Source organism: Phacochoerus africanus, chromosome 5 (genome assembly GCF_016906955.1).
Source record: "Phacochoerus africanus isolate WHEZ1 chromosome 5, ROS_Pafr_v1, whole genome shotgun sequence".
NCBI classification, from domain to species: Eukaryota; Metazoa; Chordata; class Mammalia; order Artiodactyla; family Suidae; genus Phacochoerus; species Phacochoerus africanus.
In genome coordinates, this window is record NC_062548.1 from 19,423,138 (window position 1) to 19,448,707 (window position 25,570).

A 25,570-nucleotide genomic window follows, 5' to 3' on the forward strand; every position below is an offset into this window, starting at 1 on the left:
TATGCCTCTGGCTTCCCAGGCCTCCAGGATAAAGGTCAGGTATCGGAGGCCCCCCCGCCTCCCACCTTCCCTCTGCAGCCGCACAGGACTAGTTCTCATTCCCCAAATGCTCGTGCCCGGCAGCTGCTCCTCTGTGGCCCCAGCACACTCTGTCCTCTGCCCGGACCGACTTACCTGCCCACCCACCCCAGCTCAAGTTCCTCCTCCTCCTCCCTGAAGGAGTCCCGGATCCCCGGGCCCAGGGAGCACATCCCCGCTGGCCCACCAAGCACACTGTCCCGTAACTGTTATGGTGTCTCGCCTTTCTGGGCTGCTTGCCCTTGAAGGCAGCAGCCTCACTATCCTCGTGTCTCCAAATGGAGACCGCAGAGCACCAGGCATAACCATAGGTTATAGTCAAATGAAAAAATACTGGTATCAGGCACTTTACATGTGTTGTCCCATTTTACGTTGATAATTCTGTCGTTAGTTATTATCCCTATGTCAAAGATGGAACCACAGTCTCAGCTGAAGTGACTGCCCAAGGTCGTGTGACTAGGAATGGCAGTACTGGGATTTGACCCACGCTGTTCTGCCATCTATAAAATAGCAGGGCCAGGGAAGAGGGGTCAGGCTGGGCTCTAGGGAAGGTGGGCCCTAAAAGAGAGGCTGGGGCGTCGGAATCTGCTGATGCCTGGGGGGAGAGGCGGGCAGGGGCTGTGGCCTGCAGGCTCCTGCAGCCCAGTGCCCGGGAGAGGCAGGCAGGCAATGGCAGGGCAGTGGGATGGTCCTCAGTACTCACTTGCACTCAGCCTCTGCGTCGGCCTTGGCGGTTGTATAGAGGCCACGCAGCTTTGTCCGGTAATAGGGAGAGACTGCAGGATAAACACAGGGAGAAAGATGCATGCGTGAGGGGGCCAGGCAGCAATGTGGCTCGTATTCCAGTCCACAGATTCAGACTTTGGGAGGCACCCGGGGGTCATGGGCCAAGAGATGAGCTTTGCTGGCTCAGAAGTGCTCCCAGAGGCCGATACCTGACACTGTGGCGTTCGCCTTTTCCTACGTCTGGGAGCGGGCGTTCGAACCGCGCCAGACTACAACACATGTAGAAAGCATTTCTCAGCACTTGGGAAAACAGAGAACAATTCTCGAAGCTACTCTGAGTTGGAAAGCACCAGGCTGGGAGCCTGACCCCAGGGCATGCGCAGGGCACTCAGGGAGGGAAGCTCAAGAAAAGGACAGCTAATTGGGGTGCTCTGCACCCTGCGGGGTTTCCCGAAGATGGACTTCATTTCAAGGACTTTCCAGTCCCCACGGTTGGGGGATTGTAAGGTTCCTTAGTGCTAGGTGGTCTGTCATCTGTCTCCTGGGTCATCTTAGGTCACCCAGCCTATGGGAAAGCTGTCCTTCAGGCCTAGGAAGCAGTTCACTGCGGATACGCAGATACGTGCACAAGTCCCTTTTGCCAACAATGACAGCCATGTCCCCTTCTCGGCCCACACACCCTCCTCCGGCCCCTTCTCTTCTGAGCCCAGCTACTCACTCTTGTTCTCTGTCTGCATCCGCTCATGGGTCTTCTGGATGTTCACTAAATTGTGTTCACTCCTCGAACGCTCTTCCTGCAAGGACAAGGTCAAGAGGACATGAGGGACATCCTTCATCCTGCTGTGGCAACCACCCTGCAGCCCAGGCCAGAGGCCCCATAAATATGGCCCTCATTTTGTAAATCCAACTTCCAAATCTATCATTTCAAAAGGATTTCCCCCTCTGACTAATGTAAGAGCAATAAAAAGGCATTGAAGTTAAAGCTTAAGTTATACTTTTTAAGTTTTTTTTTTCCTCTTCCAGGGCTGCACCCACGGCATATGGAGGTTCCCAGGCAAGGGGTCCAACTGGAGCTGTAGCTGCTGGCCACAGCCATAGCCACAGCAGATCCAAGCTGCATCTGCGACCTACACCACAGCTTATAGCAACGCCGGATCCTTAACCCACTGAGCAAGGCCAGGGATCGAACCCACAATCTCATGGTTCCTAGTCGGATTCGTTAACCACCGAGTCACGACGGGAATTCCTTGTTTTTTTTTTATTTTTATTTTTTTGGTCGCACCTATGTTATGTGGAAGTTCCTAGGCCAGGGATCAAACCTGCACCACAGCAGCAACCCAAGCCACGGCAGGGACAAGGCCTATATTTAACCTGCTGAGCCGCCAGGGAACTCAAGTTATACATTTAATGACTCTCCCCTATCAAAAAGGACAAATTGATCTATAGATTCAATGCAATCTCCATCAAAATTTCAGCTGACCTCTCTGCAAAAACTGACAAGCTCATCCTAGAATTCATAGGGAAATTCAAGTGAACCAGAATAGCCAAAACAATCTTGAAAAACAGAAATAACATTGGAGAACTCACATTTCTCAACTTCAAAATTTACCACGAAGCTGCAGTAGTCAAATGGTGTGATACTGGATTAATGAAAGAGACTTGAGAGTCTAGAAATTAGCACCTGTATCTATGATCAATTCATCTGGGGAAGCAGGGGTGGGGAAGGATGCTGGTACAATTCTTCCCCACATCAGTGGGCCTCAGGCCAGGGCTGCAAATGAAGATGCAGGAAGCAGGGATGATTCTTAAGGAAGAAATTGTAACTACACCTTTTAATCTTTTTTCGTTGTAACACCCATGGCATATGGAAGTTCCCAGGCTAGGGGTCAAATTAGAGCTACAGCTGCCGGCCTATACCACAGCCACAGCAATGTGGGATCTGAGCCGTATCTGTGATCTACACTGCAGCTCATGGCAACGCCGGATCCTCAACCCACTGAGCAAGGCCAGGGATCGAACCCTTGTCGACATGGATACTAGTCAGGTTCTTTTCTGCCGCACAACAATGGGCACTTCCTCTTTGTCTTTAAAGTCTTATTAATAAACTATTTGTTGGTGTTTCTCTGGTGGTTAGGACTTGGCACTTTCACTGCTGCAGTCTGGGTTTAATCCCCGGTCTGGGAATGGAGATCCCACTCAAGCTGCTGCAGGCCATGGCCAAAAAACAGAATAAAACAAAACAAAACAAACCCCTTGGAGCTCCCATTGCGTCTCAGTAGAAACAAATCCAACTAGTATCCATGAGGACGAAGCTTCAAACCCTGGCCTCGCTCAGTGACGGCTTGGATCTGGCATTGCTGTGGCTGTGGCGTAGGCCAATGGCTACAGCTCCAATTGGACCTCTAGCCTGGAAGCCTCCATATGCCACGGGTGTGGCCCTAAAAAGAAAAAAAAACACCCAACAAACTATTTGTAGAGCAGTCTTAGGTTTATAGAAAAACTGTGCAGAGAGTAGACAGAGCTCCCATGATATCTGCTTTCCCTGCACAGTTTTGCCCATTATCAAAACCTTGCATTAGTGTGGTTATTTGTTACAACTGCTCAACCAATATCGATAATTATTATTAATTAAAGTCTATAGATTACATGATCACTTTCTGTGTCACACAGTCCTACGGGTTTTGACAAACGGACACCATCATATATCCACCATTACAGCATCACGCAGAAGCTTCACCTCCCTAAAAAATCCCCTGTGCTCCCCCAGTCATCTCTTCTTCCCTCCCTCCAAGCCCGGAGCAATTACTGATGTTTTTAATTCTCTCTATAGTTTTGCCATTAACATATTGTCATATAATTGGAATCATACAGTGTGGAACCTTTCAAACTGGGTTTTCAGTTAGCAATATGTGTGCCAGAACATTCTGACTCTTATTTATCAGGCTACATCCACTATGAAGGGGATCCTTTAGAAAGGAATTTCCAGGAGTGGCTCCCTACTGGACAACTGAACTATACGGTGGTTCCCAGTGGACTGATCACTGTGCAACTATAAATTCAGGTGACAGAATGCTCAGAAAGGGAGTTCCCGTTGTGGTGCAGAGGAAACAAATCTGACTAGTAACCATGAGGCTGCGGGTTCGATCCCTGGCCTCACTCAGTGGGTTAAGGATCTGGCATTGCCGTGAGCTGTGGTGTAGGTTGCAGACGTGGCTGGGAGCCAACATTGCTGTGGCTGTGATGTAGGCTGGCGGCTACAGCTCCTATTGGACCCCTAACCTGGGAACCTCCATATGTCGAGGGTGTGGCCCCAAAAGGCCAAAAAAAGGAAAAAAAAAAGAATGCTTAGAAAGATCCCTGGTTAAAATACAGCAATGCATGCTTGCACAAATACCCATCACCCTTATTTTTGTGGAAAAGCTATTAAAAGGAGTAGGAAAAAAATGGGTTTCTGACAGCACATGGCAGGTACCAATTCCCCGGGGGAGCAGCCTCTCCCCCCACTCCCCCACCCCTCGATGAGGAAGGTTTTGAGAGGTACAATCTACTCAGGCTAAATTACATCTAGGCATGACCACTCAGTATGAGGCACAACGTTTTTGCGTACAAAATGCGTCTCCTCACTGCAGTACCCGGGCCGTTTTTAGTACAGAGATAACAAAACACAAGGTGGAGTAGGCAACCTTGGCCCACAGACAGGAAAGGGCTTTAGGGGATACAGGAATTGGTGTGGCCATTGTGGGGCAAGCTGAACTCACTTTTAATGAAAAACAACATTCAGGGAGAAAAGATTTGTTAATTAGAATAAACAAACAGAAGTGAGTTCTCTTCAGCCTGGAAAGATAGTGAAGCTTTAGGGAGTGGTTCAGGCCAGCCCAACGGAGAGTTCTGGGGAAACTCTAGGATGCCTCTGTTGTTGGGAAAAGGCTTGCACCTTGGCCCACCTGGGCTTCTTGACTATTTTAATATAGATGGAGGCTTAAGGAGCCATGAGCAGTGCCCCCACCCCCCTCAACCTAGCTGCTAAGCCCCAAGGGAACTCGCCTATGGGAATTTTATGGACCTCCAAACCTATGGAAGCCCTCAAAGGGGCACTGGTAACTCACATCAATGCACCATGACTACCCTTGACCCAAGAATAGATAAAAATAAGACACATCCTGACATCCAGTGAGCAGAGATAGGATTTCTACTCTGAATACCACCTATAAGAGGGAGGCGGACTCAGCTGCGTAACAGCACACGATAGCAGCCAGTCTCACTACAAGCCTGAGCTAAGACGCTGTGGCTGGCTTTATCCCCAGCTGCCTTGGAACCCAGAAACAGCCGAATCGTGGCCAACCATAATAAAACCTGTCCATAATGACATCTGGTAAACAGGCAGGGCCAATTCTGTAGGGAATGCCTGACAAACAGCTCTGTAATTCTTCCTGACTTGTTCCATAATGAAACTGAGTTTTACCAGATCATACTTCAATATGGTGCGACCCACTGGCACTGCTGGGAAGAGTCAACTACCTTATGTAACTAAGTTATATGATAACACTGCGACTGATGACCGAATGGGAATGTGTTGGGAGAGTGAGTCAAGGTCTTCTGAGAAGGTACTGCTGATGGAAGATGACTGGCCTGAGGAAGAACTGGATCTAACTAACCATCAGCTAATTTCTACGCTAAACTCACAGATGTGGCTCGGATCCCTCGTTGCTCTGGCTCAGGCCGGCAGTCGTAGCTCCGATTTGACCCCAAGCCTGGGAACCTCCATATGCCATGGGCACAGCCCTAGAAAAGACAAAGACAAAAAAAAAAAAAAAAAGTATGTAATGGTCTATAGGACAGATGAGTTGTTCCCTTTGGTCTATCTCTACCCTAAATGGACTCCTGCAAATGTTAGGCAAATTCATACTTACACTATTGCCATATCTGTTATATAAATGTTATACTAAATGTAGGTACTCAAATAGGGTTGTTTGGTTGTAACAGACTAGGCAAGGGCCAGGGGCACGGCCAGTGCAGTTAAAGATTAATTCAGCAGGCCTGGTTTTCAAATTCTGCACATCCCAAAAAAGCCTTGGCCCTGGACTAGCTCTTGAAAGATCTCACCTGTTAAGAGCGTCTCTGTTTACCTGGAACAAGGCGGCAGAGGGCTAAGGAGAGTGACGGCTATTGGGTATGTGGCAGTTTTTGTCAGGTGATGAAAATATTCTGCAGTTGTGTTATGGTGATGGTTGCATAACGCTTTGAATATACTAAAAAACACTGGATCATACATCTTAAGTGGCTGAGCTGTACGGTATGTGAAGCGTATTTCAATATAGCTGTTACTGAAAAAAGGAATCATGAAATCCTGCACAAGACAGAAAATCCAACAGGAACGGTTGTCATACCAACATTCTCCTCCTCTCGCCTTCATTACATCATCGTGGTTCCTGCCTGTCCATCTCTTTAAACATAACCCCACCCCCCCAGCTCGGCATCCCAGCCCGTGACCCCCTCTAGGACAGGAGGGCAATGGCTTTTTACCTGGGTTTGCTTGATCAGCTGATGGAGCTCTGTGAGCAGTTCTGCTATGCGGGAATCAGCAGACACGAGGGCCATGGTGTACGAGGGTGCCTGGAGAGGAGGGGGAGCACAAGAGAACTTTGTCAGCGGCTGCCGTGGGCTAGACTGTTCTCCTGAAAGATACGCTGACATCCTGGAGTTCGCCTCGTGGCTCAGTGGGAACCAATCTATCTAGCATCCATGAGGACGCAGGTGTGAACCCTGGCCTTGCTCAGTGGGTTAAGGAGCCAGTGTTGCCGTGAGCTGTGGTGTAGGTCAGTAGCTACAGCTCCGATTCAAACTCTGGCCTGAGAACCTCCATATGCCAAGGGCGCACCTTAAAAAAGACAAAAAAAAAAAAAACAAAAAAAAAACAAAACCCAAAACCAAAACCAAAAAAACCCACAGAAGTCCTAACCCCTGGTACCTGTGACTGTGACCTGATTTGGAAACAGGGTCTCTGCAGATATAACTACGATGTATATTAAAGATGAGGTCATGCTGAAGCAGGGTGAGCCTTAACCCAGTACGACTGGTGTCCTCGTAAGAGAAGAGACACAGAGACCCGCACACACACAAAGAATGCCAGGTGGAGAGATAGTCACACACAGAGGGAGGAGAGCCACAGAGGCAGAGAGAGGATGGCATTAGGCAGCTGCAAGTCAAGGAATGCCAAGGACTGCTGGCAACGGCTAGAAGCTGGGAGAGAGGCATGTAACATGCTCCCCTTTTGAGCAGCCAAGGAGGAACCCGCTCTTGATTGTGGAACTAATACGACCCCTTGATTTTGGAATTCTAGCCTTCAGAACCACGAGAGAATATGTTTCTTTTGCATTAAGTTACCCAGTTTATGGTCACCTGTTACAACCGCCCTAAAGTGGCAAGCTGTCCTGAAATTCCTCCCCAATCCGAAGATGTTTGTATTTGACACGTTCAACCAAGTCAGGAGTACTTATTAAGTACCTTCCAAAAGCAGCACACCTTAGCCCCAGCTCTGCTGCTACCATCCTAATAAATGATTCAAGCATTCTGGTCCCTCCCCTTTTATTTTTGCTTTTTACGCCTGAATCTTTGGCATATGGAAGTTCCCAGGCTAGGGGTCAAATCAGGGCTGTAGCTGCCAGCCTACACCATAGCCACAGTGACACACGATCCGAGACATGTCTTCGACCTACACTGCAACTCTGAGCAACACTGGATCCTTAACCCACCAAACAAGACCTGGGATTGAAGCTGCATTCATATGGATACTAGTTAGGTTCGTAAACCGATAAGCCACAGCGGGAACGCCCTTTTTAAGATTTTATACGAAGACACTTGCACTGTTACTGCCAAGGGAAGAGAAATTAACTACTAAAAACATCTGACTTAAGGTAAGGTGAATGTATACTGATGAAAATAAAATGCGATAATAAGTAATTAGGAAAAGAATAAAAGACAATAAAGGTAATTTTAAAAGTAAGCTACTATAACTAGGTAAAGATAGACATATGATACTATAACTAGGTAAAGATGGACATATCCCAAGTGGCTCAGCAGGTTAAGGACGCAGCATTGTCACTGCTGTGGCTTGAGTTCGATCCCTGGCCCGGGAACTTATTCATGCCTTGGGTGTGGCCAAAAAAAAAAGTAAATTGGAAAACAAGAATTTTTTTAGGATGCTGAAATTTTACACGATGCTCTTCAATTAATATACCTCCATATCCACAAAGATCAGATTCACAAAGAATCTCCTCCCAACCATGAATTGTGAATGCTATGTATTTAAATATCCGTATTTTCTTAAAACGTCTCTTATTTATTAAGAAAGTAATATACAAACCAGGAATAGAGGGGAATTTCCTCAACCTGATAAAAGGCATCTATGAAGAGCCACGGATAACAAACATCACACTTATTGGTGAAAGACCAGAAGCTTTCCCCATAAGATCGGCAACAAGTCAATGTTTTGGAGGTTCCAGCGAGGGCAATAAAGTGAAATAAAAGAATCAAGATTAGAAAGGAAGAAGTAAAACTATCTCTATTTTCAGGTGACATGACCTTGTATATAGAAAACCCTAAGAGGAGTTCCCGTCATGGCTCCATGGTAATGAACCCGACGAGTACCCATGAGGACATGAGTTCGATCCCTGGCCTCGATCAGTGAGTTAAGGATCTGGTGGTGCTGTGGTGTAGACCGGCAGCTGTAGCTCCGATTCGATCCCAGCCTGGGAACTTCCATATGCCTCGGGTGCTGCCCTGAAAAAGACCCCTCCCCCCAAAAAGAAAAAGAAAACCCTAAGAAACCTCTGAACAACTATTAGAACTAATTTTAAAAACATTAGGAGTTCCTGTCGTGGCGCAGCAGTAACGAATCTGACTAGGAACCATGAGGTTGCAGGTTTGATCCCTGGCCTCCATCAGTACGTTAAGGATCCAGTGTTGCAGTGAGCTGTGGCGTAGGCTGAAGATGCGGTTCGGATCCCGCGTTGCTGTGGTGTAAGCCGGCAGCTACAGCTACAATCCACCCCCTAGCCTGGGAACTTCCATATGCCTCGGGTGCATATGGAAAAGAAAAGAAAAGAAAACAATCCCATTTAAAATAGCATCGAAAAGAATAAAATACGTAAAATTTCACAGGTATACAATTTTACTCTGAAAACTACAAAACATTGTTTAAAAAAATTAAGACCACCTAAGTAAATAGAAAGACAGCCCATGTTCACAGATCAGAAGCCTTAGTATTGTTGAAAGAGCTTAATTCTCGAAATTGTTCTAAGGTTCCCAGCTGGTTTCTTTGCAGAAATTAACAAGTTCATCCTAAAATTTATGTGACCACTCAAGGGACCCAGAATTGCTAAAATAATCTTGAAAAAGTTTTACCAATGACAAAACCTACTACAAAGCTACAGTAATCAATACAGTGTGGTACTGGCATAAGGTAAACAAAGATCAATGGAAACAGAATTAAGAGACCAGAAACAAACTGCCGTATCTATGGTCAATTGGTTTTCTACAAGGTTCCCAGGACAACCAGATGTCCACATGCAAAAGAAAGATTTTGGACCCCAACTTCAGACCGTAAACAAAAAACGATCTGAAGAGAAAATTCTCCCAAGAAGATATAGGAATGGCCAATGAGCACATGAAAAGAGGCTCAATGTCATCAGCCATCAAGGAAATGCAAATCAAAACCACAGGATATACCATTTCACAGGCATTACACGGCTGTAATGAAAAAAGACATAACAACAAGTATTGGTGAAGAAGTGGAGAAACTGTATAGATCGATAATGTGTGGTATTGTCCACATTAGGACAATAAAAAGGAATGAAGCACTGAGACATGTTACGTGGATGAACCCTGAAAACACCATGGCAAGTGAAAGAAGCCAAACACGACGACCTCATAGTGTGGGATTCTACTGATAACGTGACATCCAGAAAAGGCAGGTCCATAGAAAGCTGGGCACGAGGGTTGAGGGAGGAAGGGGAGTGACCATCAATGTGGATGGGGCTCTCTTGCCAGGTGGTGACATGTTCTAAAATTGATCATGGTGATGGCTGCCTAACTCCGAGTATTCTAAAACCACTGAATTCTACATTTTAAATAGATCTCCAGCCCTCTCAGCCCTAGGCAAACACTAACCTACTTGCTGTCTCTTTAAGATTTCCCTACTCTGCACATTTCTTTTTATTGTTGAATATTCCATGTTTGCATATACCGCCTTTTTTGTTTTTTTGTCTTCTGTCTTTTCGGAGCCACACCCGTGGCACATGGAGGTTCCCAGGCTAGGGGTCTAATTGGAGCTACAGCTGCAGGCCTACGCAGAACCACAGCAACGCCAGATCTGAGTTGCGTCTGCCATCTACACCACAGCTCAGGGCAACACCAGATCCTTAACCCACTGGGCGAGGCCAGGGATCGAACCTGCAACCTCATGGTTCCTAGTTGGATTCGTTTCCACTGTGCCATGACAGGAACTCCCATATACCACATTTTGTGTATTAATTCATCAACTGATGAACATTTGGGGTATATTCACTTTTCAGCTATTATGAAAAATGCTGCTGTGAAAACTTGTAGACAAGTTTTTGCGTGGACATGTTTTCATTTCTTGGGTAGGTACCGTGGAGTGTACTTGCTGGTTCATGTGACAACTATGTGTAACCTTTTGAGGAACTACAAGACTGTTTCCAAGGGGACTGTACCCTTTTACATTCCCATCAGCAAAGTGTGAAGGTTCTGAAATATCTGTACCTGTACCAATATCACCAACATGTGATATTGTGTGTCTTTTTTTTTTTTTTCTGGCTATGGCACACAGCAGCTTGATGTGGGAGCTCAGCTGCCAGACCAGGAAATGAACCTGGGCCATGGCTGTGAAAGTGCTGAATCCTAACCTCTAGACCACCAGGGAACTCCCCTGTCTTTTTGATTACAGCCATCCTAGCGGGTGTGAAATGGTAACCAGCGGTTTCGACTTGCACTTCCTTGATGGCCAATGACGCTGAACATCTTTTCACATGTTTTTTGGCTATCTGTGTATCTTCTTTGGAGAACAGCCCTGTGCCCATTTTTATTATTACTGTTGTTGAATTGTATCCTCTGAAGCATGTTTTCAATTTTTACAAAGCCCAACTTATCTTACTTTTCTTTGACGGCTTGTGACACAGATTTGTTTTTCTCACATGTACGACACTATTTTCACCACCAAAGCTTTACAGAATGCATTTTAATATAGAGAAGGCCATGTCCCTTAAGAAAAAAAGTCTAGATGCAGTAATAAGAACCACACAAGATAAGGGATCCAGAGCTTAGAGATGGGGAGTGGATAGCATAAAGGTCGTCGTTCAAGTCTTGGGAACTGCTGACGCTAGGGATGCTCTGCTGAGCGAGCGAAGAGGAAGGAGGAAAGAGTCCCACTGACCCACAGCCAAGTGAAGGTGTGGACCAAAGATGAATCCAACAGATGCAAATGATTGCCTTTGGAACGGATAAGCAATGAGATCCTGCTGTGTAGCTCTGGGAACCACGTCTAGCCACTTATGATGGAGCCTGATAATGTGAGAAAAAAGAATGTATCTATGTGTGTGTGCCTGGGTCACCATGCTGTACATCAGAAAATTGACAGAACACTGTAAACCACTTATAATGGAAAAAATAAGTCATTATAAATGAAAAAAAAAAAAAAAAAAAAAAACAACCCAAAAAACAAAGATGAATCAAGTGGGAAGATCCTGGGAAGGAACAGACTAACACAGAAAAGGCTGTTCTCTCCTGCCACATAAAGCAGAATCCTGATCAAAACTATCTGCCTTCTACATTCCCAAACCTGTGTGTATGAAAACAGGAAGAAGCTCCCCAACCGGACAGGTGGGTTTTACTTTACGGCGTCCCTCACAAACACTGGCAATAAGCACTCCCACCATGCTCCCAGGTCAATCAGTCACCTTCCTTGAGGATTCTGACACTTCGAATCCTCTCTCTCCTCACTATCTTTGCTCCTGGCCTCAGACCCAGATCTGGGTCCCCTTAACTGATGTCCAAGGTTTTACTTTGCTCAGGAGAGAAGCCAGAAACCTTATTCCTACCAGAAAAACTATGAGCTGCCCCCGTCCCTTCTGCTTTGCCCTCCAGAGGGATGACTGTCCCTGTGTTTCCTGAAGACGAACCCCCTCTCCTCTTGGACGATCTCCTTTCCTATGCTTCACGAGCCAACAAGCACACTTTAAGAAGTTCCTGCTGTGGCGCAGTGGAAACGAATCTGACTAGTATCCATGAAGATGAGGGTTTGATCCCTGGCCTCCTGCAGTGGGTTACTAAGGATCTGGTGTTGCTGTGAGCTGTGATGTAGATCGCAGACATGGCTTGGATCTGGCATGGCTGTGGCATAGGCTGGCAGCTGCAGCCTCATTCAACCCTTAGCCTGGGAACCTCCATATGCCACAGGTGCGGCCCCTTAAAAAAAAAAAAAGCACACTTTAGGGGATCCCATCTAAAAAATACATAAGAGGAGTTCCCATCGGAGCGCAGTGGTTAACAAATCTGACTAGGAACCATGAGGTTGAGGGTTCGATTCCTGGCCTTGCTCAGTGGGTTAAGGATCCGGCATTGCCCTGAGCTGTGGTGTAGGTTGCAGACGCGGCTCAGATTCTGCATTGCTGTGGCTCTGGTGTAGGCTGGTGGCTGCAGCTCCGATCAGACCCCTAGCCTGGGAATCTCCATATGCCGTGGGTGCGGCCCTAGAAAAGGCAAAAAGACAAAAACAAAGAAACAAAAAAAACCAACCATAAGAGCTTCCAAACCCCACGCTCACCTCATCTACCCACCCGTCTCTGTTCCCCTTCACAGCAAAATTAAAGCTGTTCACTCAGGTGCCTCTACTTCCTCACCCCCATTTCGCCCCATTTCACCACCTGCTCCAATCTAGCTTCTGTCTTCCCCAGGCCAGCAAAAATGCTCTTGAGAGAGCAAACAACCCCTATCGTCCAAAGCACTGGATCCTTTCCTGCTTTATCTGACCTGGCCTGTCAGCGTCCCAGCTGGGGTGCCCACTGGTGCCCCCTTCTGTGGCTTCAGGGCCTGCCTCCCACATGGTTGGCCTTCCCCTTGCTTTGGCTCCTGGATCTCCTGGGCTGGCCCCCCTCCTGCCTGTCCCCCAAATGCTGGTGCTCATCAGGGCTCAGGCCTGGCCACCAGCCCCACCATGCACTCCTAGGTAAGCCCCCGCCCACGTCTGTGCGATGACTTTCCAAATCTCTATCTCTGTCAAAGCAGGAAAGCCGATGCAAGGGGGTGACTGACAACACCCCACCACCACAGAAGAGGACTCGGGGCTGGCTGTCCCCGGCATCCAGGAGCAAGGGTGTCACTGAGGACCTCAGGGAAAACACTTTCAGCGGGAGAGACAGGAGGCAGCGGGCACGGGCGGGTGTGTGCGAGTAGCCAGGGGAGAGAGCACTTTCCTGCCAGCGGGGCTGTGACTGGGAGCCAGCGTGGAGGGAGGGCGGACCAAGGACGGGCAGGTGGGGGAAAGATAAGCGTGTTGGCTGAGGGGTGGGGGCAGGTTGAGAGCAAGTCCAAGGTGCAGCGAACAGGGCTGCATCTGGAGAGACAGGAGAGTGAGGGGTGGGATCCACCCAGCGTCATCTGTGCTTATGTGCTGACATTCCTTCTGGCCTGTCTTAGCTGCGCACACTCACACGGGGCCTCCCCACCCCCCCCCCCCCCACTGCCAAAGATACAAACAATATATGTTTTTTCAACAACTCGCTCAAGCCTGGTCTTGTCTGACTAATCCTAACTAAGCCTCATTTTTCTCTCATTTTCTCTGGGACCTACCTAGACCTGTAAAGGTCTTCGCCTTTTTACTACGTTCATTCACCACCTCTCTCCTGCCCTGACCCCTAGCCAAAAGGTAGGTCCATTTTGCACTCCTATATCAGGAGTTCACGTCGTGGCACAGCGGAAACGAATCTGACTAGGAACCATGGGGTTGCGGGTTCAATCCCTGGCCTTGCTCAGTGGGTTGGGGATCTGGTGTTGCCGTGAGTGGTATAGGTCGCAGACACGGCTCAGATCTGGTGTTGTTGTGGTTGTGGTGAAGGCCGGCAGCTGTAGCTCCAATTAGACCCCTAGCCTGGGAACCTCCATATGCTGCAGGTGTGGCCCTAAAAAGCAAAAAAAAAAAAAAAAATTTCCCATATCAATTTTTCTTTTTTGTCTTTTGTCTTTTTAGAGCCGCACAGGCAACATATGGAGGTTCCCAGGCTAGGGGTTGAGTCGGAGCTGTAGCCACCAGCCTACACCACAGCCATAGGAACGCTGGATCCGAGCTGTGTCTGCGACCTACACCACAGCTCTCGGCAACGCCAGATCCTTAACCCACCGAGTGAGGCCAGGGATCGAACCCGCAACCTCATGGTTCCCAGTCAGATTCGTTAACTACTGAGCCATGACGGGAACTCCGATTTTTCTTAACTTTTTAAAAAATTATTTAAAAAAATTTTTTACACTGTACAGCAGGTCACACATACATGTATACATACTTTTTCCTCCCATTGTTGTGTTGCGATGTAAGTATCTAGACATAGTTCTCAATGTTTCTTAACTTTTTTAAGAGAAAGCTTTTTCCTTGGCTCCTGCAGGCTCCTGCATCATCAAGTAGGAACCACACAGCACTGACTCAGCCCAGATGGCCTCCCCTAGCTGGCTGAACTCATCTACCAAGGGAGACCCCAAATCACTCTGCTCAGCACAGACATTCCTTATATGGTTTTACTTCTGTATGTATGCTAGAAATGTTCCATAACTTAAGTGGGGTTTTTTTTTTTTTGGCCTTTTTAAGGCCACACCTGTGGCATATGCAAGCTTCCAGGCTAGGGGTTGAATCGGAGCTATAGCGGGCAGCCTACGCCACAGCTACAGCAACACCAGACCTGAGCCATGTCTTTGACCTACACCACAGCTCAAGGTGATACCGGATCCTTTAACTCACTGTGAGAAGCCAGGGACTGAACCCAGATCCTCATGAATACTAGCTGGGTTCTTAACCTGCTGAGTCACAATGGAAATGCTTAAAAAAAAAAAAAAAAATTAAATCAATGGGTCCAGAAAATGTTCTAAAATTAGATAATGGAGTTCCTGTCGTGGCGCAGTGGTTAACGAATCTGATTAGGAACCATGAGGTTGCGGGTTCAATCCCTGGCCTTGCTCAGTGGGTTAACGATCCGGCGTTGCCGTGAGCTGTAGTGTAGGTTGCAGACGCGGCTCGGATCCCGAGTTGGTGTGGCTCTGGAGTAGGCTGGCGGCTACAGCTCCGATTCGACCCCTAGCCTGGAAACCTCCATATGCTGCGGGAGCGGTCCAAGAAATAGCAAAAAGACAAAAAAAAAAATAAAATAAAATAAAATTAGATAATGACAATGGCTGCACAACCCTGAATATACTAAAAAAACAAAATGCAATGAATGACACACTTTAAGTGGGTGAGCTGTATGGTAGGTGAATTATATCAATAAAACTGTTTAAAAAATCAGCATGACTGAAGGTGTTTATTATGCTCAAGATGAAACTGAATTCCACCTAGGCAAGAGATGTGCTTATGTGTACAAAGCAAAGAATAACACAATAACTCCTGGCGGGAAACCTAACAAAACCAGAATGATCTGGGGAAAGGTAACTCGTGCATCTCTCTACCACCGTGCCTACCAAACCGCATGGAAAGTCTCTTTGTATTTGTCTTCTCCCCTAGCGTGCCCAATCTCTAAGAGCATCCTCTGGACATAGCATGGAGCTGGCACAGTACCCCCACCCTCATGTCCGCTCCCATGTACCCTTTAACCCACTGCAGTCTGGCTCTTTCTCAATTCCCATGATCTCCTGCCAGCTTCTAGAACATTCCACTCCACTGAATATCCGACCACCCGCTCCTCCTCAAAGCTCTGTTCTCTGGGTTCCCAGGTCCCCAGTATCTCAGATTTTTCCACTGCCCCCCTCCTCCACCTCAGTGGAAGGTCACCCCGGGATCCTCTTCTTGTTCTCTAAGCACTCCGAGCACCCTCATCAGCTTCGAACCCCCATATTCTGAAACTTCCACAGCGATGATATCATCAGCTCTAACTTCTCTCCAGGGCTCCGCAGCTCCCCCATGATAAGCCCACCATGATGTCCCCCACGCCTCTGCCTTCTGGAGGTGGGTTAACAGGGCCCATCACTGGCCACTCAGCTTCCCAAGCTGGAAATCCTGGGGTTTCTTCTTTCTTGCTCCTCTCCAACCCCCAGATGCTTGATCAATCTCCATTCCATTTCAACTGATTTTGCCTCAGTAATCTCTCTCCTATCCAGCCACGTCTTATCTGTCACTGCCTTGGTTTAGGCTCTCATCACATGACTGCGACATCATTCCGTCTCTGTGTCACTGTTGTTAGACACAGCCTGTTTCTCTTAAGAAAAACAACCACCACCTCTAGGTAGATAATATAAGCACATACTAAAAAAAAATTTTTTTAAAACAATTAAAAGAAATACAAAATAATCTCCCACCCCTTGAGGCAACCACAGTTGTTTCTTGGCTATTTCTCCAGAGAGATCCCATTTATATACAAGGGGAAAAAGCATGCATGCATCTCATAAAACCTGCAATTAGCAGATGCAGAGATAGACAGACACATGAAATTGAAGGGGGAACTTTCAGCAAAACAAAGTGAAAGCGCTGATCTGCCTGATGTGGAGGGGAAGGAGTAGGTCAAATACCAAGCCAGGCAGGGCCCCGTCCTGCAACCCAGCAGTGGGAAAGGAGGGCCCCATTTTTGATGAGACTGTGTCAGGCAAAGGCAGCCCTCGCGTGTCATCCCTGACTTGTGACTTCTACATGCTCTCATCTCAGCTCCTTCCTGTTCTGACGTGAATTCATTCTGAGGTACTGAAATGAGCGCCAGGACTCTGGAGGCTCACTATGCCTACTGGGAGAACCTCATTTTAGGATGCGACAAAGTACTGCCACCTCTGGAAGCAGTCAGTCCTGAGCTCTCCGAGGTTCTGCCACCTTGATGCCCCTCCCGAGACCTGACATAAAGGGCAGCATGTGCCTACTGCAATGCCCCCTCTTCTTTGCGGTACCCAGGCAGACACTCCCCTGGCTCTCCAGAGCACTCTGTTCACGCCTCTATTTCCACCCCCCCCCATTTAGATTGTTAAGTAAATCCTAACAACCTAAAATGATGTTTGTTTTGTGTGTCCCCTTCTGCATATGCAATCTACCGAGCATCCTCGACTTACCACGGAGTTCCGTTCTGACAGACCCACGGGAAGTTGAAAATACCATACGCTGAAGAGGCAATTAACACACCTAACTTAGCGAACATCAGATTTTAGCCTCACCTACGTTAAATGTGCTTGGAACACTTACACGAGCCTACAGTTGGGCAACATCATCTAACCCAAAGTCTATTTTATAATAATGTGTTGACTACCTCATGTCAATTATTCATTTTAGGGCCACAGGTGCAACATATGGAAGTTCCCAGGCTAGGGGCTGAACCAGAGCTGCAGCTGCCGGCCTATGCCACAGCCACAGCCACAGCCACGCTGGATCTGAGCCATATCTGTGACCCATGCCACAGCTCAAGGCAGCACTGGATCCTTAACCCACTGAGCGAGGCCAGGGATTGAACCTGCATCCTCATGGATACTAGTCAGGTTTGTTTCTGCTGAGCCACAATCGGAACTCCTCATGTGGTGTGTCGAATACTTCACTGAGAGTTGAAAAGATACAGAATGCTTCTAAGTGTGTTAGCTGTATCCCCTCGTGATCACTTGCAGCACCACCATCAGGGCAATGCACTGACAGGTGTATTTTAGGAGTGTTCCAAGAAGACGACTGGGGACAGACAGCTATCAAGTTCTGACCCTGGGGAGTTCCTTAACCTTCCTCAGTCTCTACAAAAACCAGAGCACTGACGTGAGAATTGACTACATACATAAGGTGCTAGGCAGTGCCTGGCACAGAGCACTCACTTGGCGGTAGTTGTTGTCTCCTCCTTGTCTGTAGATGTGGGTCAGGGAACTGCCAGGAAAATAGACACAGGGACTGTGTTAAGTTGAGCAAACCGTGGGGTTCTCTTGTGGCACAGGGGGTTAAGGATCCAGAACTGTCACTGCAGCAGCTTGAGTCACCACTTGGCCTGGGTTCCAACCCTGGCCCAGGAACTTCCACATCCCGCAGGTGCAGCCAAAAAAAAAAAAAAAAAAGTTGAGCAAAGCAGTCAAAGGCATGAGCAACAGAAAATGCTGATGCAGCCCAAACCTGGGGAGCAACCATTGCCCACACCATTTACGGGCCCTCTCTTTTTTTCTTTTTTAGGGCCGCACCTGCAGCAGAAGGAAGTTCCCGGGTTAGGGGTCAGATCGGAGCTGCAGCTGCCAGTCTACACCACAGCCATGCCAGATCCAAGCCACATCTTTGAACTACGCTGCAGCTTGCAGCAACCCTGGCTCCTTAACCCACTGAGCGAGGTCAGGGACCGAACCCGCACGTTCTTAACCCCCTGAGCTTTAGTGGGAATTCCTGGGTCCTCTTTGTGCTTGAGCGTTGCCTACTGGGTAGCACCCTGCCTGGGAGAACCACCTCATTTTCTGATTTTCCAACCAACAACTGCTATCTCTGGATCCAGTCATTTGCGAAATTGAATTTCCCCAAAAAAGATACTCAGCAGAGGCAAAGCTTTCTGTGGCTCTCTGCCCTGAGAACACTAAGGACAAGTGGGAACGCAGACTCGGGACCACATCTAACTGCAGGGCCAGGCAGTTCCCAGCTGGGAGGAAAGTGAACATTCAGCCAGCACTGCCTGGAAGCAGAGCCCAAGGATCCCAGCTGACCTTTGCATTAGTCTCAGGACAGGTTATACAACTCCTGCATGGTCTCAGACATTCTTATGAATTGAGGAAAGACCCAGTACCCTAAACTTTCCAGGTCCTAGCACCTCTTCTTTCCACTGACTTTGAAGGCCATACTTCCTGCGTCCTCATGGATCCTAGTCGGATTTGTTTCCACGCGCCACGACAGGAACTCCCATACTTTTTTTTTTCTTTTTCTTTTTTAGAAGGCCACGCTTTCTATTTCTACCCACACGCGGAACCACTGCTCTGTTATATTCCGCTACAGACCAGTTAGGCTTGTTTGAGAACTTCACTGAAACATAATCATGCCACCCATACTCTGCAGTGTCTGGATTCTTTCACTTAATGTGTTTTGCGATTCACCTGTGTTGCTGTGTGTATCCGGAGCCTGTTCCTTTCCATTGCTGGGTCGATTACTATTGCATGAACAAGCTAGTTTGTTTAACCTGTTCTCATCGAATAGCACCTATTTCCATTTGGGGCCATTATGAATAAAATTGCTATGAGCAATCATATGTGAGCCTGTCATACGTTCATTTTTCTTAAGCAAATATTTAGGTCTGGTAACAGCACTCTTAATTTCTCTTTGGGAAACCATCCTGCACTTTGGCTCCAAGGTTGGGTATGGGACTTGGGCCCATTAAATGATTACATGCTCCCTGACCACTATGACTGATTCAGAAAGAGATATGTGACCCAAGTCTGGCCAAAATCAATTTCAGATCTTTTGCTGGAACTATCTGCAAAAAGATAACTTTTTCATTTGGTTAGAAGAAGAGTCTGGAACTGATGGAGGCTTTTGCCTGCCTGAAAGAGAAACTACAGGGAGGAAAAACATAGAAAATATTGGTGATATAGTGTAGGCTGCTGCTTATAGCCATGTCTGAAGCTGGTACACCCAGGACTCTCCAGTTAGAAATACTGTTGCAGTTAAAGTCAGTAGATACTCCTTTTTTACTTAGGCTAGTTTGGATTACCTTTTTGTTACCCGCAACTGAGAAGATTGACTAAAAAGAGGTAATTCTTGGAGTTCCCATCATGGCGCAATGGAAACGAATCTGACTAGGAACCATGAGTTTGCAGGTTCAATCCCTGGCCTTGCTCAGTGGGTGAAGGATCCGGCGCTGCGGTGAGCTGTGGTGCAGGCTGCAGATGAGGCTCGGATCTGATGTTGCTGTCGCTGTGGTGCAGGCCAGCAACTGTAGCTCCAGTTAGACCCCTAGCCTGAGAACCTCCATATGCTGCATGTGCAGCCCTAAAAAGCTTTAAAAAAAAAAAAAAAAGGAGGTAATTCTTAAGGACAAAGTTGCAGCACAGAAGAATATTAACTGCTAAACACCCAGCCTAAAACTGTTCTCTGACCCTCAACTAGTAGTCAAGGCCTCATACAAACAAACTCAAACATCCTATGCTTAAGCCACTCTAAAAATAATCCCGTAAAACTTAAGAAATAAAAGCTTTGTTTTGAGGATTGAAAGGAGTGACTTGCAAGGCATCTAAGACTCTACATTCAGAGCCACACCCTCAATTTAGCCACCATCAGTAAGAATCAACATTAACTAGTTTCTAAAGAAATTCTTAATTTAAGGCAATGATTTCTACCTACCCACCCCTCACCTCTTTTCATACCTACCAAGCTCCTGTACAGAAACTTACACAGGCAATTTTTTTGTGTGTGTGTGTGTGTCTTTTTGCTATTCTTGGGCCACTCCCGTGGCACATGGAGGTTCCCAGGCTAGGGGTTGAATTGGAGCTGTAGCCACCAGCCTACGCCAGAGCCACAGCAACACAGGATCCGAGCCGCGTCTGCAACCTACACCACAGCTCACGGCAACGCCAGATCGTTAACCCACTGAGCAAGGGCAGGGACCGAACCCAAAACCTCATGGTTCCTCGTCGGATTCGTTAACCACTGCGCCACGATGGGAACTCCCACAGGTGGTTTTAATTTAACCTACAGCAATGCTACAAGCCCACCTTCTTGGAGTTCCCTGGTGGCCTAATAGTTAAGGATCTGACATTGTCACTGCTACGGTGCAGGTTTGATTCCTGGCCTGGGAACTTCTGCATGCTTTGGGTGTGGCCAAAAAAAAAAAAAAAAAAGAAGGTTCACAAGCCCATCTTCCTTACAGCCGGGGAAAATGAAGTTCAGATGGGTATGGGTAGCTGAGCAGGCACTCCAAAAATCTATGCTCATCCTCCCATCTCCAAGTTTCGTCACAACTTCAGATATTCAACAGCAAAAGAGATCATGGAAGAAGCAGTATTTTGTCTACTGTAAACTGTCAATCAACTGCTAGGTTATTACAACTATACCAGAAGTATCACCAGTAAGATGGTGATTCACTGTGCCATCTGAGAGAGAGAGAGACAATAAAGGTAACAATGGCACCTGTTCCTGAGTGAGGACCTGCCGTGTGCTAAGCACTCACACATGTGGATTATCCTATTTAACAACCCACAAAGTACCATTCATTTAGTATTGAGGAAACGCGATCCTTTGAGTGATAAAATGACTCTACCAAGGTCATGCAAATAATAAGTGGCAGAGGTGGGATTCAACGGCAATCTAACTATAATCTAAGCCTTATGGGCTCAAAGAACCCTTAGTATCATCAACATCTGACTCCCATGGGTTCAGTGTTCACCACTGTACCTTCCACTTCACAGACACAGGGACCACACATCCTGAAGTGACTAAATTGGGTATTTTTTCCAAAGCAGATGACTCATCAAAAGCTTAAGTGAGATTCTTTTTCTTCCATTTTTTTTTTTTTTAGGGCCCCACCCACAGCATATGTAAGTTCCCGGGCTAGGGGTTGAATTGAAGCTTCAGCCGCCGGCCCACACCACAGCCACAGCAACTCAGGATCAGAGCTGCCATCTGTGACCTACATTGCAGATCACAGCAACACCGGCTCCTTAACCCACTGAGCGAGGTCAGGGATTGAACCTGCATCCTCATGGATACCAGTCGGATTTGTTACTGCTGAGCCACAATGGGAACTCCCAAATGAGATTCATTTTTATTTTATTTTATTTTTTTGGTCTTTCTGCCTTTTCTAGGGCTGCTCCCGCGGCATATGGAGGTTCCCAGGCTAGAGGTCGAATCAGAGCTGTAGTCACCGGCCTACACCAGAGCCACGGCAATGCGGGATCCGAGCCTCGTCTGCAACCTACACCACAGCTCACGGCAACGCCAGATCCTTAGCCCACTGAGCAAGGGCAGGGATCGAACCTGCAACCTCATGGTTCCTAGTCAGATTCGTTAACCACTGTGCCACGATGGGAACTCCTATAAATTTAGAAATCAGAAAAAAAGGACTTTGACTTGACACGTCTCGACTTCTAGACAACTCCAGAAAATTGGTCTCTAAAACTATGGACGCTAATAGACCTACCCACTGAGAACAGGGTGCCTTGTGGTGAGGGAGGTATTCATAAAAACGGACACTGAGGTGTAAAAACACTCTCAAGGCACTGCTTCAGATCCTGAATGGCACCTCTCAAACAGCCTTCTCTACTGACCTTACCCTACGATACCCATATTGAAATACTCAGGGCCCCTGCCTCAAACAAGCAGACCTGTATGTTTCAGTTATGTCTGCCCTTCGATCCTTCCCCATTTTTGCCTCGATCTCTCAAATTTACTCATTTTTTCAGGGCCCAAATCAAATGGCAGCAAAATTCACACTTTTTCAGCACTACCTGCCAAGCTTTTCCACACCAGGGCACACAGAGAACATGACAGTATTTGTATGGCATACTACGGTACAAGGACAAAGCTGCTCCTAGCCAGAAACAACTGGCAGGGAGATGTGGCTGTCTCAGGCCCCTCTAATCTGCCCTGATGCCATGGGCAATCAGAACTTCCAGAAACTTCTAAAGCACCGGACACAAACATCTGTTCCTGCATTTGTCACACATGCACCCAGAGACTACCATATTGTTTGTCTCTCCTGCCACACCAAGATCTCTGAAAAGAGAGAGATGCACTTTTATTCATCTTTATATTCCCAGCAATTAGCACAGGGCCTGGCACCTACTAAGTCCTCAAAAGCAAGTGCAGAACTGAACTGAATCCTGGAAATTTATTATTTTTTTAACACCATACTTGTAACCTGCAGAGGGATCCAACCTGAGCCACGGCAGTGACAGTACCAGTTCCTTAAATACTAGGCCACCAGGGTACTCCTTGGAGGCCTCCTAAAACGGTCTTTGAACTTAGAAACACTGCAACAGTTCTGAAGCTGGGCTGTTCAGTATCTTCTCCCTGATCCTGGAAAACAAATCAGTTCCTGTTAACATGCTCTTAAGAGGGACTGTCTGAGTTCCCAGTGTGTTAAGAATCGGACTACAGGGAGCTCCCTTTGTGGCACAGTGGCAACACAAGACTAGTATCGGAGTTCCCGTCGTGGTGCAGTGGTTAACGAATCCGACTAGGAACCATGAGGTTACGGGTTCGATCCCTGGCCTTGCTCAATGGGTTAACGATCTGGCGTTGCCGAGAGCTGTGGTGTAGGTTGCAGACGCTCGGATCCCACGTTGCTGTGGCTCTGGCGTAGGCCGGAGACTACAGCTCCGATTCGACCCCTAGCCTGGGAACCTCCATATGCCGTGGGAGCGGCCCAAGAAATAGCAAAAAGACAAAAAAAAAAAAAAAGACTAGTATCCATGAGCACTCAGGTTTGATCCCTGGCCTTGCTCAATGGGTTTAAGGATCTGGCATTGCCATGGGCTGTGGCATAGGCTGGCACCTGAAATTGCAATTTGATCCCTAGTCCGGGAACTTTCATATGCCACACCTGCTGCCCTAAAAAGCAAATAAATAAACAATAATCTGACTGCAGCAGCTCGGGTTGCTGCCAAGGTGCTGGTTCTATCTCCAGCCCAGAGCCATGAGTTAAAATATCCTGTTTAGCTGGCAGTTGCAGCTCAGATTTGATCCCTGGCCTGGGAATTTAGGAATGCTGTGGGTGTGGCCACATAAACAAGTATATAGACAGATAAACATGTACTGACTGATGGAGAAAGAGGACAGAGGGGAAGCAAAAGACATCTAGTATAACTCAAGGTGTTTGAAAAATTGGAAAACTGAAGAAAGTGAATGGTAAAACTCAAAATTTCAGGTAGAGCAATGAGTTGAGGACAAGAGTTTGAGAGTTAAACACAAGAGATGGTATTTAGGAGCTCCCGCCGTAGCTCAGTGGCTAACAAAACCGACTAGGAACCATGAAGTTGCCGGTTCAATCCCTGGCCTTGCTCAGTGGGTGAAGGATCCGGCGTTGCCGTGAGCTGCCGTGTAGGTTGCAGATGCAGCTGGGATCCCGCGTTGTTGTGGCTCTGGCGTAGACCGGTGGCTACAGCTCTGATTAGACCGCTAGCCTGGGAACCTCCATATGCCACGGGAGCGGCCCAAGAAATGGCAAAAAGACAAAAAAAAAAAAAGAGAGAGAGAGAGTATTTAAAGCCTAGGAAACAGCACAGAAAAGAGATCAAAGATGAGGCTGTGGGGCAGTACAATCACTGAGGGTAAGTTAGAGCAAGAATCAGCAGAGGAGAAACCAGAAAGAGCTGAAGAGGAGAATGTTCCGCATAGCAAATGAAGCACGCATTTCCATTTCAGTGGAGGGGTGAGAGCCAAGGCCTTACTGGAGTGTGTTTGAAGGAGAAAAGGGGCTAATGAGTAGAGAATGAAGTTTTGGCTGCAGAGAAATGAGGAAGCACCTGGAGGAATATGAAGAATGAGGTTGTTAAACTATGCACACCTTCAGCAAATAATGAAAGCTGCCAAGGTGCGGGCCCCATCCTCTGCCCTTGTTCTCTCGCACCTGGGGTGCGTACCCACCCCTCCCAGCCACGGAGCCAAGCTCCACGTGCAGCGGCTTCCCACCCTCTTCCAGCCGGCGAGCGCAGGCGCAGTCAGTTACCAGAGAAGGTCGACGCCAGCCCTCCCTCCCAGCGTCCCGCCTCTCCCCGTCCAGGGCGCGTGCGCACTGCCTCTCAAGAGCTGCCTCAGCGACGCCCGAGAACAGGGACCCCCTGCCCTCCGCTCCCGCCATTCTCCGAGCGAGGGTGCGGGGAGCCAAGCAGTGCCTCAGACCACGACGTATACCCACCTACAGAGCCACGGGTGGAATAAGCAAGTCGCGCTGGAAACTGCGACGGCGGGAGCAGGCGCGTCTATCCCTCGAATGCCTTTCAGAGTCTGCGGATAATAACGCGCTCACGTTCGAAGATTCGCGGCGGCTCAAGAACCACGCACGCTTTTTCCCTTTTATGAGCAGCGCGAGACCCTCTCTACGCGTGCGCGGTCTTCCTCTGTGCCGTGCCGCGCTGCTCCTTGGGAAATGTAGTTTTTACTTGGACACACTATTTCCGCCTCTTCAGCTGAACCTTGTTTTAACCAACCAGAGCGTGTTTTCAGTATCCACTCCTATTACCAAAACCTCGATGAAACAATAAAAAAATTTTTAAACGAGCAGATTGTTGATTGAAGGGGGAGCAGTGGGCATATGAGAACTCTGTACTTGCTCCTTCAATTTTGCTGGAAAGCTAAAACTGCTTCAAAAATTAAAGTTCATTTTAAAAATTTTAAAAATAAATAGAAATAAGCAGATCTGTAAACCCAGATATCATTCTTTTAGAGAGTATTTCCAGGAACATATTGTCATTGTGAGCAAATGTTTAACCACAACGGTTTACATCCTAGTATCTTGTAATCTCTTATATAACCCATACCAAATTTTACGTTTGTTTGGTGCACTTGCCTGCTCAGGGAGGTTAGGATCTACTGTTTTATTCACCTATGTACACCCATAGTGGCTGGTATATAATAAGCGTT

At 47.5% G+C, this 25,570-nt stretch overlaps 1 protein-coding gene across 2 annotated transcripts in view; it reads right to left on the reverse strand.

The window, feature by feature from the left end:
• Window positions 1–25,055, reverse strand: part of SGF29 (SAGA complex associated factor 29) — a 32,927-nt gene extending 7,872 nt beyond the window's left edge. The window contains exons 1-5 of one of the 2 annotated variants that reach the window (XM_047780165.1): window positions 24,846–25,055; window positions 17,845–17,893; window positions 6,328–6,417; window positions 1,523–1,598; window positions 782–854 (exon numbers count right to left, since the gene is read on the reverse strand). In XM_047780165.1, coding sequence (XP_047636121.1) covers window positions 782–854; window positions 1,523–1,598; window positions 6,328–6,402 — 224 coding nt within the window. In that variant the 5' untranslated portion in view covers window positions 6,403–6,417; window positions 17,845–17,893; window positions 24,846–25,055. The remainder of the gene's footprint in view (window positions 1–781; window positions 855–1,522; window positions 1,599–6,327; window positions 6,418–17,844; window positions 17,894–24,845) is intronic. The other variant, XM_047780164.1, reaches the window with a different exon arrangement.
• Window positions 25,056–25,570: the final 515 nt, after the last annotated feature.